Source organism: Styela clava, chromosome 1 (genome assembly GCF_964204865.1).
Source record: "Styela clava chromosome 1, kaStyClav1.hap1.2, whole genome shotgun sequence".
Taxonomy (NCBI): domain Eukaryota; kingdom Metazoa; phylum Chordata; class Ascidiacea; order Stolidobranchia; family Styelidae; genus Styela; species Styela clava.
In genome coordinates, this window is record NC_135250.1 from 5676882 (window position 1) to 5694090 (window position 17209).

The following is a 17209-nucleotide window of genomic DNA, read 5'->3' on the forward strand; positions in this document are numbered from 1 at the left end:
GTCTGAGGCAATGATATTATTCTTTTTTTAAAACACCGTTCAAATTATCGATACATACATTAATCAGCGCGATTATTGTCACGATGGGGGCACAAATAATTTTTTCGTGTTATACATTCTTATCGTCATTTCGCGAAGAATTATCCTATGCTCGCACTAAAGAAGCGAAATGGCGAAATTAGGTAATAAATTGTAGAGGATGTGACATCGAATTAAAGACCGTTGTCGTGACTCAAATAAAATGATTTCAATCAAATTAATTGAATCAAAATCTCATTTCATCTATCATTGTAGATTTTATCATAATACGTTACTGTCACAGGCGCATTTCAATATTGCAATATACTTCGACCTGTCAAATTAATTTCACGATTACAAAATAATATATCGCTACACCGTGTCTTGATACGGAGTAAATTATTTCTGCAAAGATAATTCGACATCATGTAGATTGCCTCAGCTTTTGAATATACAGGGTGTCCATAAAGTCCCTTTACCATTTCAATTTTGGTATGAAGTCAGTTCTCAATATATCTTAACCAAATTTGTTGGAAGTCTGACCTTGGTCAGACGAAACGTTACAGAAATATATTTGTATTAGTGTGTAGCAAGACTATTTAATCACTTAGAATGACATAACAATTGCAGTTTTTGCAGCCACTCAGACAGATGTTCAAGCAAGCTTCGTTTTCATAGTTTTGCGTGTTACAGTGTTATTCGTCAGTTTTAATTTATGTTTTTAAAAAATAGCTATATGCCTTAATTCAGTAATGGTCATTTTGCCTTCCGAGGAACTTTAAGTTGGTTGCCGTAATCAAAATTCTAGCAAACGACGTGATTATCTAGGCTAAAATTATCTATCAGTAGACTATCTGTGCAAGCGGCACGTGATTGAGTAATTTTAGCAGAAATGATGCCTTCAAACATGTGGACCAGTTTATAATTTCCAACACTTGAAAACAATCATAAAAAAAATTTCAATAGCAAAATATCGGGAAAATTTTCTGAGATATATATATCGCAAGTTCAAGTAGAAACATGTACATTTATCCGTCCTAAAGCGATATACATGGTGTATTGTATATATCTGAATTGAAAATCCTTTTTTGGCTTTTTGATGTTTTAAATATTTTATGTAGATATCAGCTTGACTGTATTATGTCGGATATACATTCTAAATCTGCCATTCAATAATCCTTCTTAGTTGTAAACCCTTGATCTTGCTGAAGTGGAAATCGTCATGGTAGCAACCAAAACTACAAATTTTAGTAGGATTTTTTATCATTTGATGTGGCTCACTAAATCAACTGATGGCTCTAAACCAGCATATTGCGAATTGTGCAAATCCACTATTGTGCTAGGAGTTCTAATCTGTCAAGTTTTTGTACTTGTTGGCTTTTTTCTGTCTTGATTTGGATTTTTTCATCACTGGGATCTGGCAACCCTGGGTGTGGGGATCTTATTTAAATAGAATACATGAATAATTTACGCAATTCTTGAAGGTAAGAAGTGAAAATCTTCCAATTAATTATCAGCTAGGGTTACGTAAGACTAACTACCTTTCCTTGCTCTATGTCTTCGCGGAAGTGAATCCGTAGGATGCTGCGGTACGAATCAAATATTCTTCCAGTTAATCTAACATTTTTGTTGCAGATACAGGGCAAAATGTTATATGCCGTAGTAATCTCTCTCCTTGCAGGACCCCTGCTTTATCTGCTATATCTTGCTTATGAATCTATGACGAGACCAAGACGATTTCCTCCTGGTCCAATGGGCCTTCCATTTGTCGGTAGTCTTCATCTTCGCGGAGAATTTCCGGAAAAAAATTGTATCGAGCTTGCAAAGAAATATGGGAATACATTCAGCTTAAAGTTTCTGGCAAGCAATTTTGTTTGCTTGGTCGGAACTGAAGCCAACAGAGAAGTTTTATGCCATAAGTATATTGCAGATCGTACACCAACAAATATTTTCACCATGGTAAAAGGGAAAAATGCTCCTGGTATTGTCCATAGCAGGTTTAATGAACAACTTAGAGTGAATAGAACATTTCTACACACTATGATCACAGATGCAAATGCTGTTCCCGGTAACAACCTGGAACAGATAACCCAAAGGGAAACTGCACGATTGATTGAAGAGTTAGAAAATTTATTCAAAAATGGTGAGCCAGGGTATGTTCGAAAATCAGTTCGAATAGGATTCTTCACTGTTTTGATTTCAATGATATTTGGAACCAAAGAAAATCGATCAGAGAAATGGTTGAAAAAGCTCGAAAAAGTTATGGAGGACATCATTGCACTCGAAGACTACTTTATGGACAAGAAACTCATCATGTCGGAGTTGCTCACCGGATTGGACAAAATATGGCTGCCTGAGGCGGGGAAACAATTTATTGCGGCTTGTGATAGAATATTTGCATTTATTCAAGAAGGCATCGACATTCATAAAAGGACATTCAAATCCTTGACTGAACCTCGTAGTTTGATTGATTGTTATCTAAAAAGAAGAAGAAACGCCGGACATGGAAAAGATTCATTGTACTCTGATTATAATTTAAAGATTCTAATATTTGATATTTTTATCGGCGCCCTTAAGAATGTATCAACTGGAATGGAATTCTCTACGTTATACTTGGCAGCTCATCCAGATATTCAGAAAAAACTCCACGATGAAGTGTTTGAAGTTTTAGGAAAAGACGGCGAAGTAAAATACAATGACATTTTACGAATGCCATACACCAAAGCAACTTTGTATGAGCTTCTAAGATTTGGCAATATGCTCGCAAATGGAGTTCCAAGAGTTGCGATGGAAGATGTTTCCATCAGCGGGTATGCTTACTCAAATTTTATACATTGATATATTTATTTATATTTTTCTAGAGTTTCACCCCAAACTAAATTTATGGCTCATAATTTGAAACGTTTTACAAAGAACGTTTTATTTCGGTTCTAAGAAAAATCGCCGCAAGAGCATTTTGCTGTAAAACAAGTATTTGTGAAAAAAACAGTTAGGTTTTCGAAGTCCCTTTTTATTTAAAAAAGATTCAAAGCATTGACTAAGGTATAAAGTTCCTTGTATCACTTTTGATCCTACTTTTATTTTCGTTTGCGCAAAATATCATAAAATCAAACTTTTATAGGAAAAATTCGCAGAAGATTGAATATTTAAGATTGAATAATTCTCCGAATTTCAGGTATTCAATACCGAAAGGGACTATTTTTCTGATGAATCCTTATTCCAGCAACAAACAAGAGAGAAAATGGAAATATCCAGAATCATTCAATCCGGAGAACTTCTTGGACGAGGTGAGATCACGATCGTTTATAATAAAACTATAATAAAATGTAGGCTAATTTATCCACATTCTTGTAGTTCTCAAATCGTCTCAGTAATCATTCCTAAATTGGTATATGGAGTCGGAGTTGGTATTATCGTGGTATATGTAACAGGTTAGGGTTTAGACTATAATTTTATTTTATTCCGATTTTCCTTAAGTTTTTCGGTTGAATTGAGAATATTTTAGTTCTATTACGAGTTCGGGGACTGTCTGTGTTAGCCAAGTGAATATACGTTACCCCCTGCTCATAGGTCTCAGTCTCTTCACACAACTTGATGTAAAGTAAGCGAACAAAATTAGTTACCTCCCTATTGGTACATACACTTCTGGAGCTCCTCAAAGCTCCTCCTTCTTTGTATTTTTTTGATATTTTAAAAGGAAAAAAGGGTTAGAAATGCCAAACTTTGTAGATGGAATTGAATGTTCTTCAACTTGAAGTTGGAGCAAGTAGTTGAAATTGTTATTAAGCTGGTGTCGGGAGTAGAGTCTTATATTTGTTGGAGTTTTGTTTTATAAATAGCACGGAAGTAAAATTAAATTTTAGTTTTTGATTCCATATCCTGGACTATTCAGCATTGAAATATGTCTCAGATACTATATATATATACTCGTTATGTTCTATGTGTATGAGAAAATTTTATTGCAATTTTGCGATCAAAATACACCAAAGGATATTAAAATCCCGAAAGTCTTTTTACTATTGCTATTATCGCTGCTATTTTGTTTAATCAGGAAGGGAAATTTCAGAATAACGCAGCATTTCAAGTTTTCGGTGCTGGAGCAAGGAAATGCCCTGGTCCCCGCGCTGCAAAACAACAGTTGTTTATGTTCCTGGTCACAATAATGCAAAATTTTACCATCAAACCAGAAACAGACGAAACAGAAATTGATTATGATGGTTTGCCTGGACTTATTCGAATGCCACGGAAGCAAAAAATACGATTATTACCGCGTGATTAACTTTGAAACAAATTATCATTAAATTCATCATGCCATCTTAATTGATTGATATATGGGACTGTAAATTCTCAAATTAATTTATCTGAATTTTTTTAATTGTGTCATGGCTGTTTCATATTTGTTTTACTTCAATATTTTAAGTGCGTGTCACGATGAAAATATGATAAACTTTTTGTAAATAACATTTGACGTTAAAACGAAAATAGAGAAGTATAACACTTTTCAAGACGCAAGTTAGGCTACTCTTTCATTTCACTAATCTTAGCATTGCATGGTGTAACATTATTACTCTACATCAATTTTATTTAAATAAAAATAAGTGTATTAGAGTTATACCGTGATGATATCACATAAAAAGAAGGCGATGCTCAAATATACGGACACGAAGATGGTGCATCGGTACGTTAGCTGTCCGGCTGAGCATCGAGTTTGCGAAGAGGTCGATTGACGAGCGTGACGCGGAGGAAGATACGTGTGACGAAATAAAGTGTTTCTATATTACATAAAAAGTTTGTTCCAAATTGAAATAAATAGCTCTGCGGCAACTTAAACCATCTGTAAGTGCTGAAAATTAGAAATGAATGCGTCTATTAGTTGCGAAGCGCTTCATCCCAACAACAACAAGAAAAAGTCAACACCTTAGCAAAACTAGCTATCAGTCCTTAGTTTCATATCATAACTTGGTGTTGTATTATTAATTAGGCTTTGTTACTGTGTTCTGTTAGCCTATGTGGTCATAATTAGTCGAGCATAACTCGACGTGCAAACTAGCCTTCGTTTGAATGTCCATCTTCTATTTATTGGACACGAAATGGACAAATGTATTAAAATATGCGTTGTTATTGTTGGGTAGTTGTTGCGAAAAAATCACTTTTCTGTGCAATTGACGGACCAATTGATATCAATAGAGAAATTAAAGGTGGAAGAAGTCGTTGGAATGACCTATATTTACTCTAAATTCAGTTCGCTTCAAGGACATACTTCATATTACTTTCAGTAAAATTATTTTAACATTCAACACTGCTAAGTTCTAAATCTAAGCGGTAATCACTACATTCATTTCGTGAAGATTTGTAAGGCTAAAACGAGATGGGTGGGGGTGGTATTGCATTGTAGTATTTCACGGAGATTAAACTTTTAAATCGATGGGTAATTTACAGTAAAAAGCTTATAATTCGTTGTCATCGAACGAATATGGAAGAATGGAAGTTTTCATAATATGAAACAATGGAAACTTTTCGAAACAGCTTCGGGCAATATAAAATCGTAGCGCAGTTGTTGCACTGACAGTATATTTTGTGAATATTCAAAACCGGCAGCGTTGTTTGTATTGATTAAATGCGGAAATAAAGAGAACGGTATAGTCCAACGGTTACCAAACTTTTTATTTGTGCAGCGCTAAGTTATCACGGATAAAACTCACGTCGCACTTATACGAAAAAAAATGCTGCCTTTCAAAAAAAAAACTCGCTAATGTGTACTTCATGCATTATAAGGTTTGTAAACATGTAGTGTAAGCCTAAAGAATAAATACAAAAGGTAAACTCTTTTCCCTCATCTCTGCCTGATTTTCCCTCAAAATGCAGAAAAAAATCACTCATGTTAGACTAAACTCAGCGATAAATAAAATAGGTTCAGCAGATAAATAAACTGCAGCTCACGAAATTGCAGCCAGTAGTGTCTACCTCTATTGTTACGTAACAATAGAGGCAAACGCGACGTAACAGAAAGTAAACGACATGGAAAGGTAAGGTGAAATCATTGATAAACATTTATAATAAATACAATATGTAAAATATTTAATCATATTTTAGTGATGTTAAACACAATTCTGTTAATTCACGCGCCGCACTTAGCAACTCGCCACGGCGCACCCTTTGGGAACCGCTGCATTAGTCAATTACCAATCTAGTTTCGATAAGTAAAACGAAATACGCAAAGTTTTATCACGAAGAAAAAAGCTAAAAACAGAGCTGTCTTCGTACATACATGTTCGAACTGCAAATATCTTTTCCCCGTTGTGTGATTTAGGGGTTGGGCGCGATCATGTTCATGGAATATCGGGATAGTTACCGTTCTTGTTTTTTGTTTGAAACGTTAGACAAGCGCAGCAATTGTATATATAACTTGCACTGACGACAAGAAATTTATGTATTCGATTTGTGTGAAGCATGTTCTGTTGATGTAGCTTACGTTTAGTGACGTACGTACATTTTCTGAAATGAGGGAATCTGTTATTTTGTGAGTTTGATACAAAAGAGACAAATTCTTAGAATTTTGAATCCCATCGCTTATTTTATTCCAGTCTATCAAATCATGATCGCAGAGAAATGAGATTGGGGGAAACCAACCGAGAAACAGCTAGAAGGTGTGGTGAGACATGGGGTCAGTCAAGCAAAAGTTATTTTCTAGTTCGATATTGGTTGGAATAAATCTATCCTATCCCCCTAATTTTGGCCATTTTAATTGATGATGAAAATTGAAAAGATAAAATGTTGCCAGAGCGGTGGTAAAACTTTACCAACCAGCTTTTTGTGAGAAGTAGGTATCAAAACCCATTCTTGAACTTTTTCTTATTTCATACTCTAAACCACAAATTTCACTAAAAGATCCTCAAATGAAGGAAACAATAACAGCAAAATATAATAGATTAGTATTAATAAATAAATTTCATTCATGCCAGAAAAATATTTTTCAAATAAAATTTATCAAATGAATACAAGAGTACTTTTTTGAAAGTCGATTAATACACATTAAGCGTTGAAAAGTCTGAGAAGCGCGAACATAATCTTGCTTTTCAAGAGTAATTTCAGTCTGTTTTGCTTCTGCGCGGCATAAGCACTCAGTGTGACGAGAGGTGTAAACTTATTGGACTTCAAATTTCAGATAGTACCAAATCTCCGACGTGTGCAAATTTCTATATATTATACTAGCATTTTAACCCATAACAATAAATGTATTTGTCCCTGTTTGTTTGGCCACATATGAGTTTTCCATCCGTAGATACATTTTCGCTTAAAAGCTACCGGCTTCAGATACAGCACGCTTACTTGACGTTTTCCAGCACGACTAACGCTTTATATTCAAATTTTTGCTTTGCGTAAGTTTCGGCATTACCGTTTGTTAGTAGGAAAAATCGATTTTTTTTTAAATATTGATGAGTCTGTTAAAGGAATTAAAAAAACGTGATGGCGTCCAACCATTTAGAAATTGGCATAAGATAGCAGTGTGTCCCATAACAAACTGCGGCCTATGTGACGTAAATTTGAGCCTTGAGGCTTACATAAGGTATAGATCGCGTCTTTCGGAAGATATTCGACAGGAACAATATTCCTTTTCCTGTACAGCTCATCGCATATTTGCGATATGATTAGTACTGCATACCGGTATACAAATCACGGTTGCTAGCAGTTATGGTAATTGATAAAGAAGAAATAATAGCGGTAATTATTCGATGACTCTGAAAATAGTAATATATTGTTTTCAGCGGTTTAGCAAAACGCTGCAAAACAGCCGCGGGGCGAGAAAAAGTTAGCTCAATACGGTAATATTGAAAGAATATATTTTCCAATCTTGTTTGAAAAGTTATGGCGGCTTGGGACATAGGTTAGTATTTCGTATAGCTGTGATAAAGCGAATGTAGGTAATATGGTTAACTCCTCAATTTAAGTGGCAAATTCCAACGAGAGGCATGACAGCGGATTTGGTTTTTATATACGAAAAGTGTCCGATTAAGTTGTAGGCACAATTATATCATGTTGATTGAAATTCAGTAATTTTAGCAAAAATATTATAATTAGTTGTAAATCGCGTATAGGTCAGATTCTTCGAATTGGGACAAAACGAGTTGATCATAACACATCTTAGCTGTCGCATTCGAGTCGCAAGCCGTAGCCCGAGAACAAAACATATTGTTTTGATCGGACGATCAAGATTAGGTCTCCGGCCGGTATAAAAAGTACTCAACTTGAAGACGCAAGTTATTATAAAAGGACGCCACGGTTGGTATCAGGAAAAAAAAAATGAGAGTTAAGTATATATCCATAAGATACTGTAGAATTGAGGATCAAGTTGGCAATAATATACCAATTGTGAGTACTCCCTCCGGTAGTATGCGGGCCAAGATGGCGGACACCGGAACGAAGTATGTGTACCAGGTTAGGGCTAGGCCATAATTTCGGGTACAAAAACTATGGGAGTCACTTGGCTAGTCCCCGAACTCGTAATAGAACTAAAAGGTGCGATATAGATCAAGCTGAGGATTAGAGATGTAATCTTCATTGTCCGATCAAAACATAATGTTTTGTCCTCGGGCTGCGAGTCGAATGATGCACAAAAGGTAAGAATTGTAGTGACCAACTCGTTTTGTCCAAATTCAAATAATCTGACTTAAACCCGATTAACAACTAGTTATAATATTTTTGCGGAAATTCAATCAACTCGGTATAATTGTGACTACAAAGTAATGCGATCGTGCTAGGTACACCTGAGGTATGTGGATAAAATAAAACTGAGCAAAATGTAGGGAGCAGAGTAGTTGAAAACAGTGCATTGTGAAATACCAATATATGCAATTGAAGCATGAAAGCGCGGCTGGTGGTCCGCGCACAACATTAGAAACGACATAAATTCGCGGTCCTAATTAGTCAAACGATTGGTTTTCTAAAAGCTTACGTTTTATTGAACTAGTCCGATAAAGTTGAATATTCTCAGTTATTCACTGATCTTGAGGTAAGTGATTCTTTTCTTGTTGTTGTTATGAAAATCTCTTCAATTACTGGACTAAATGCTTTGACATTCTCAGTGGTTTAAGATTGTCTTTGTCGTCATAAGGTTATTACTTTTATTTGCTGTCTAATGTTCTATGAGATCTAATAGATATTTCATTTGAAATTCCGCTGTTTTATTTTCATTCGCGGGTACACGTGTTTATGACAACGTGGTGATTCGGTTTGATTTTGCGAACATGTGCAACGCGAAGGTCGGAGGTTATTTAATATCGGTAACGCACTGTAGATCAGGTACGGTAAACTACTTTCGCTTTCGTATCCATATATTTGGGCATCGCTCTCTTGTGCTAAATGAGATCGCTTTCACTTTGGTTGCTCAAATCTACTAAATAAAATTATGTGGCCGATTGTGTTCGTTTACACCTTTAGGCAGAAAACGAGCCGATTTTTACTTTGAAGTATTTTTTAAATTTTGTAAATAAGCAAGTACCGATTACGATCATTAAGTAGGTACTTCAGTGAAACGAAGATATGGGCGGACCATTGTACTTCTGATTCGTAAATTTAAAATATTATTGTAGGAAAGGTACTGTATATACAATGTTTTTTACAATGACGCACGCGGGCATTATTCATTCCTGATACATATTAGACATTAGTCATTCAATACCCATTCCACGCGAGGAAATAAACGTGGCATTTACAAAACAATTTTAACATTAAAACTCTTATGGGGAATGTGATCACCAGAGCATAAATTTGCGTTTTTGTGGGCTTCGGGTTATTTTTCACCGTGAAGTCATTTTTATTGGAAAGATTTTTTTCTGGTATTTTTTAATATTCATATTAACACGATAAACATGGTCATGCAAGTTTTTTGATAAATGTTTATTAAAATCGCATCGAGCGTGGGATTTCTGACTGCCTCCTGTCCTAGCTAAACAAATGCATTCTGCCAAACGAGCCTGTGTGACGGTCATGCCGCCTGGGATATAGTTTAGTTATGAATGAATAAAACTATTTCATGGAAGAATCTAGGGATCTTTAGTACAAAGCCACCGCCACTAATGCAAAAATGTGCAATTTGAGAAAATCACCTCAGCCACGTTTTTAAATAGCAAATTAGTAACTTTCCAGTTGGGGGTTGGAAATAATTTAAAAATCTGGATTTCTAGCACAATTTGCATTCTTAAACCTAACTCGGCACCTATTAATTTTCTCATTTTGATCGATAGCGATGTTTTTTGGTGGGGGCTTTGTACAAAGATCCGAATCTAGCTGGTATGGCAGTCTATATTCCATTTCCTTCACATTTGTTCAGTATTTTTTCTAAGATTTATTTGGGTTACCGATTCGGGTATGAACACATACGCTGTAAAACGATTTCAAGTAGACCACACTCTAGACATAATGAGCACCTTTAGCTTTACGAAACTGTCTCTATTGTTTGCTTTTGTACGAAAAACGAGTAAAGCCTACAGCTTGGACGTTTTGGCGCGATGATTCACTGCATTGTTAAGACCCGTTCAGGTTTGATAAGAAATACGCAGGATCGTAACTCAACCGTGCGTAATTGCTCGAATATTTTGGCTTACCGAGGTCGGATAAATCCCCGATTTTTAGGTAATAGCAGAAAGTCGTCTTTTTATAATAAATATATTGAGATGTATGGGAGATATATACTCGATATCATCGCTCGCTTGATTTAGGATTGCTGTGAACGCTTTTCTACGACTGATGAACAGTAGCCTACAAGGTAAAAAATTTGAAAGAACTGAAGATATCTTTTGAGGTCGTACCTGTAGGTGCTGAGAAACCAATGATGTTGAAATTACAAGAGATTTTTGAATACAAAAACTGATAATGAAATGATTTGTATGCCTGCCTTCTGATGTGAGTGCTTGAATCACATGCACAATGGGAATTGATGGGGAGACAAAATGGCAAAATGCAGATTTGAGCTTTAAGGTATGGGCTTTTACTAACATATATAAGAGCCAGAGTGTTTGACTTGCAGAATTGAAATGTCTATAAAATGGAGATCAGGTTTTCAAATTTATTAAATTTCACTTGTATAAACACAACACTAATTTTTGTAATATCTCATGTCCTAAGTAAATGAGGAGCAAACCACGCCCAATGGTCCTAGAGAAAATTGTGAAAATTTTATACAACTGCATACAAAATCTAGATTTTATTCAAATTATATTTAAAATACTTGAACTATGAATTGTTAAGATGATATAAACGTTTTTTTCATCTCCGGTTCAATATTATCAGTGTTAAGTTTGGGCGCTACAGAAATGTGTGTAATATATGGAGGTAACGAATTCTGTTCGCCTATTTTACATCAAGTTGTGTAAAAGGACTTAATCCTATGTGCAGGGGGTATAGGGGGTATATACTTTTCATTATGCGACCCATTGGAATAAAGATTTTCTGAATGCGACCCCTAGACCACCCTCTCGTCCTCACCTAAGCTATTTGTGAATATTTTCCCGCTTTATATCCGTTTGAATTTCTGTCTGTCATATTCGTTTAAAAAATAAATTTGTGGTATTTTATACAATAATTTCGTATTTCAGAAATTTATAGAATCTTATTATAATAGATCATGGAAATATTCTCTATTGAAATAATCATTGGATTGGTGATAGGTACTTTGATGTATCTGGCTTATAAATCAATCATTAGGCCAGCAAATTTTCCTCCGGGACCAATTGGAATTCCGATTCTCGGTAGTTTACAATTACTGAAGGTATATCCAGAACGAGATATGTTGAAACTGTCAAAAACATATGGAAATTTATTTAGTTTGAAAACTGCAGCAAGGAGTTATGTTTGCGTTTGTGGAACTGATGCTAACAAAGAAGTTTTAAACCACAAGAACATTGTGGATCGGCCCGCGACGTATGTGTTTTACATGATAAAAGGTAATCAACCTAGAGGGATTGTGCACAGCAATTTCACTGAGTGGCTCAAGGCAAACCGTGCCCTGATGCATACAGTACTTACCGATTCTGTCGATGAAATTGTTGATACACAAACAACGAACATGATGAACGAACTGGAAGAATATTTTGGAAATGGTGAGCCCAGTTATATCGGTAACGTTATTTTTGCGTCTTTTGTTACAACGGTCGTAGATGTGCTTTTTGGAAGTAAAACTGTTCGAACGACAGAAGAAAAAGACAGAATTGAAGAAATTGTGCGGAGCGTAGTCACGCTCAAAGAAGCGTTTGCTGGCAAATTATTTATGATTCCTCAACTAATTCCTGGTTTACACAACATATGGATTCCTGAGTCTGCAAAGAAATGCTTGGAAATAAGTGATACCATTTTTAAATATTGTGCAGAACAGGTGGAGGCTCATAAATCCAGACTGGATACAGAAAAAACAAAAAATCTCGTTGGCCTGTACCTGGATAAAATGAACGAAGAAAAAGATGTGCAAAATACCGTCTTCACAAAAGATAATTTCCGCATTCTGTTATACGATATCTTTGTAGCGGGAACAGAAAACTCCTCAAGGACTATGGAATTTGCATCGTTATACTTAGCTGCCCATCCAGATGTACAAAGAAAAATCCACAAAGAAATTATCGAGGTTCTCGGGAAAAATGGAAAAGTACAATACCAAGACAGATTGAAAATGCATTACACAATCGCAACAGCTTTTGAAATTTTGAGATTTTCCTCATTGACTCCGACCGGTGTTCCCCGTAGAGCAATGCAAGATGTCACATTGAACGGGTAGGTCAAGTATTAATAGCACATGCATCATTTGCAGTATTACCACGACTTATATACGAAACAACTAAGTTGGCATCCTTAGAAATTTCTAAAAGTCGTAGGCAGATATTTTTGCTATATATATATATGTGAAAGCCTTCGAAATAGCGTTTCCGAACGTTTCACGGTCATTACCCCCAAACCCCACCGCTCTGTCTATAGCGTAATTTTATATTCAACAATGAGCATTATTGACTTAATATGATAAAAAAAAATCCTGTCAACATTCAACGTATTGTATAACGCATACGACTGAAACCATGGCAAATAATCAACATGGTGTTAAAAGGTAACCAATTTAATCCTAGGTTAAGTCAGATTACTGCATATGAGTAAACTGGTAGGCAACATGTCTGGTTGTAATTCTGAATTTTTTTTCAGATATTTTATCCCTAAAGGCACCATTTTTCTGATGAACCCATGGTCTTCAAATACTCAAGATGATAGATGGAAGAATCCGGACAACTTCGATCCAGAAAACTTTTTAGACGAGGTAGTTGACGAAGTATATATTATTTTATATTATTTCTCAAATCTAAATTTGTTGGCCAACGAATTGAAAGTCACCACTAGCGTTTGAATATAATCATATGGGAGGATCTATTGGTAAAATGGTATTGTTTGTCTTATAAAAGGTCGCAACCAAGAACGTGTTAGGAATTTATTTTGGGTACTCGCGATGTAGGTGAAACAAGATGACGGAAACCGAACGTAGTGCTTGTACCAAGTTAGGGTTAGGCCATAATTTCAGGTACACATCTCTTGAGTCTCTTGGCTAGTCCCCGAACTCGTAACAGAACTAAAATAAGGAAAATTGGAATAAAATTATGGCCTAACCCTAACCTGATACACATACTTTGAGAGTACCTTTTTTGTGTGTGGTAAATTCCGCTGCAATATCTATATCCTGTAATATCCAACAATATTGAAATTCTACTCTGAGAACTGCAAAATATGATATTATTCGGTGAAACACACATAACAACAAAAAGTAAATGCTGAAAATTAGAATTCTATGTCATCATTCAACATTTTGCGTTTTATTAACAGGATGGAAAATTTGCTATGAATGATGCATTCATGGGTTTCGGTGGAGGATTGCGTAAATGCATTGGTGCGCCTTTAATCAAGACAGAACTCTTTGTGTTTTTGGTCAAATTGGTCCAGAAATTTCATATCAAGCCTGAAACTGACGACACAAAAATTGATTACGAGCCACTTGGGGGAGTTATTCACACCCCGAAGCCACAGAAACTTCGACTGCAGCTCAGATAGATTGACGACCACTCTGACAAAGTTTAACTATTTAGCGAGCACATAGGGATTGCAAGTCAGTTCGGACAATTGTTTTATTCGGAGGTATCCGCTCTATCACTTGTTTTGGCGTCATAGGAAGAAACTACAATTGACCAGCCAGCAGTTTACCATTGTAAATGGATCGAAATTGCTTCAATATCGCAAACGTTTTTTTTTTATTGCTTTTACGCTTTGCATATGAAATATATTAAGTAATTTCGTTTTGAAAAGATTGTTGTTTTATTGAAACTGATACGTAGTCTTAGCTCGAGTAGAAATTTATGAAAACAAGAAAGTAGTGATAGCAGTAGAGAATTAATAGTTCACAAAACTGTGGTGTCAAAGCCTTTTGAGGGCACATTTCCGCTCCAGTAATATATATATTAAAACATATTTTAGAATTTTCCTTTAAATTGTGAACGTAAAATCAAACGAGCTATATGTTTAAACTCTTGGAAACGAACGTGGTGCCGTATCAGTGTCATCAGATGTGGTCGTTGATAAGTTGTATATTAATTTGTGCTCGGTTTTTGTCTACTTTTTCCAGAGTGTAAGTGAAAGCGATAAAATTAAACCAAGGCAAATTAGCTTTACATATTAAAAAGTGGAATTTTATGTCATTGTTGAGAAAGTAAAATTACTGTATGTTACGTTAATATGTTATACACTTGTAATTTCAGTTGATTTGCTACTTTAGATTTTATGTTTTTGAAACCAATAAAAAAACGAACTTAACGCCTAATTAACGTTTTCCAGCACGACTAACCAATAATATTCAAATTTTTGCTTTGCGTAAATTTCGTCATTACCGTTTGTTAGTAGTGAAAGTCGATTTTTTCAAAATATTGATGAGAGTGTATGAGGAATTCTAAAAAAGACGTGATGGCGTCCAATCAATTAAAAAGTGGCATACGATAGCAGTGTGTCCCATGACAAACTGCGACCTATGTCACGTGAATTTGAGCCTACCAGCAAGCTTACATAAGGGATAGATCGCGTTTTTCGAAAGATATCCTGTTTCCTGTACAGGCCATCGCATATTTGCAAAATGGTTTGAGGCCTACGTCACGTGAATGTGAGCCTATCAGCAACTTACATAAGGGATAGACCGCGTTTTTCGAAAGATATCCTGTTTCCTGTACAGCTCATCTCATATTTGCAATATGGCTAGAGGCCTACGCCACGCGAATGTGAGCCTATCAGCAAGCTTACATAAGGGATAGATCGCGTTTTTCGAAAGATATCCTGTTTCATGTACTCATCGCATCGCTTATTTGCAATATGATTAGAGGTGCATACCGTAATACGAATTGCAGTTGCGAGCAGTTATGGTAATAGATGGCGAAGCAATAATTACAACGGTAATTATATATTTTCGTTATTAATACAATTGCTTTGAAAGTCGAAGGCTATCCAATATCGGTAACGCACTGTGGATCAGGTACGGCAAACTACTTCGTTTAAGCTTTCGTGTGCACACGCTTTCACTTCGGTTGCTCAAATCTACTAAACAAATTATGTAGCCTTTTGTGTTCGCTTACACCTTTACGCAAAATACGGGCCGATCTTTACTTTGAAGTATTTTAAATATTTTGGAAATAAGCGAGCAATATTATTGTGGGAAAGGTACTGTATATACAATGTTTTTTACAATGACGCACGCGGGCATTATTCATTCCCGATATATATTAGACATTAGTCATTCAATACCCATTCCAGGCGAGGAAATAAACGTGGCATTACAAAACAATTTTAACATTAACTCTTATATGGAATGTGATCACCAGAGCAGAAATTTGCGCTTTTGTGGGTTCCGGGTTATTTTTCACCGTGAAGGCATTTTTATTGAAAAGTTTATTTTCTGGTATTTTTTAATATTATTCTTAACACTATAAACATGGTCATGCAAGTTTTTGATAAATGTTTATTAAAATCGCACGGAGCGTGGAATTTCTAATTGGGTCTCTTGTCCTAGCTAAACTAATGCATTCTGCCAAACGAGCCTGTGTGACGATCATGCCGCCTGGGATATAGTTTAATAATGAATGAATAAAACATTTTCATGGAAGAATCTAGGGATCTTTGGTACAAAGCCACTGTTGCGCTCGATTCTATGTAGGCTGGTTACTTCTCTCGCACATTAAGAGATTGGAGACTTCAAAAACGCGTCCTAATAAGTAATAACCCAGTCCTGACCCCAAACTTATATCGGTTAATTGTTACAACTAGTCCGTGCTTTCATGCAATTAAAGGTTGTAAACAGCGGTTAAAGTGCCCCCAGATTCTTCTGTGCCTTCCAAGTGCTGCCCCAATAAAATTCAACTTGAAATCGGTGAATATATTTAATAACAATCAACAGACACTTCAAATCAAATCTTGAACATGAATCAGAATATGTGGGTACGGAACGTGAAGGAACGGTTTTCTGCCAAAATAATAGATAAAACTAAATAGCTTATATGGTACAATTAATCAAATATAATAGCATTACCGTTGTACAAGCAATAACAGTTCACAGCAATTAGCAGATAACCATATGTCACAATTATGTACAGATTGAATTACATAGGATGAAATAGCAATCACAATACTAAAATACAGAAAAAATCATACAAGATAAAACAATATTTACATACCGAATGTTTAGGATCTCCAGGCAACTTAATTCAAAAAATTATAATCCAAAGTAAATACAACTTAATTTATGTGACTAAAAACAAAGAACAGCAGTTATCATTTCATTTGGAATATAATACAACCCTAACCTGTATCCCTACATTATATTACAACACCAGTTTAAACCCTTAATTTTGAACCCAATAATAACTTCAATCCGAATCGTTTATCATAACCGCAAATAGCAAACCCAATATTAAACACGATAAACAACTCCCAGCGCAATACATTACACTGGATACAAGTCAGAAGGTGCCAACTCATCGAAGCAGCGTGGCGATAATTTAGAATTCCCGGGATTAATCGAGAAACAGGACTATGTCGCAATAATGCTGCGTCGATTCTCGCTAACAGACACCGCCACTAATGCAAAAATGTGAGATTTGAGAAAACACCTCCGCCACGTTTTTAAAGCAAA

The 17209-nt window shown here is 35.6% G+C and overlaps 1 protein-coding gene across 1 annotated transcript; it reads left to right on the plus strand.

Moving 5' to 3' along the window:
- The first annotated feature begins 1623 nt into the window (after positions 1-1623).
- LOC120342427 (uncharacterized) lies at positions 1624-14857 on the plus strand. The gene is made up of 7 exons (XM_078114504.1): positions 1624-2828; positions 3194-3305; positions 4070-4289; positions 9609-9613; positions 11639-12780; positions 13201-13312; positions 13870-14857. Exons 1-7 carry the CDS (start codon positions 1666-1668, stop codon positions 14092-14094), a joined length of 2979 nt encoding a protein of 992 aa, XP_077970630.1. The 5' UTR covers positions 1624-1665; the 3' UTR covers positions 14095-14857.
- Positions 14858-17209: the final 2352 nt, after the last annotated feature.

Excerpts from the sequence above, each read along its gene's own strand:
- LOC120342427 (XM_078114504.1), top strand. The coding sequence starts at position 1,666 with ATGTTATATGCCGTAGTAATCTCTCTCCTTGCAGGACCCCTGCTTTAT. Across the intron at positions 3,306-4,069 it reads CGGAGAACTTCTTGGACGAG|GAAGGGAAATTTCAGAATAA; the intron begins GTGAGATCACGA and ends TTGTTTAATCAG. Across the intron at positions 13,313-13,869 it reads CAGAAAACTTTTTAGACGAG|GATGGAAAATTTGCTATGAA; the intron begins GTAGTTGACGAA and ends TTTTATTAACAG.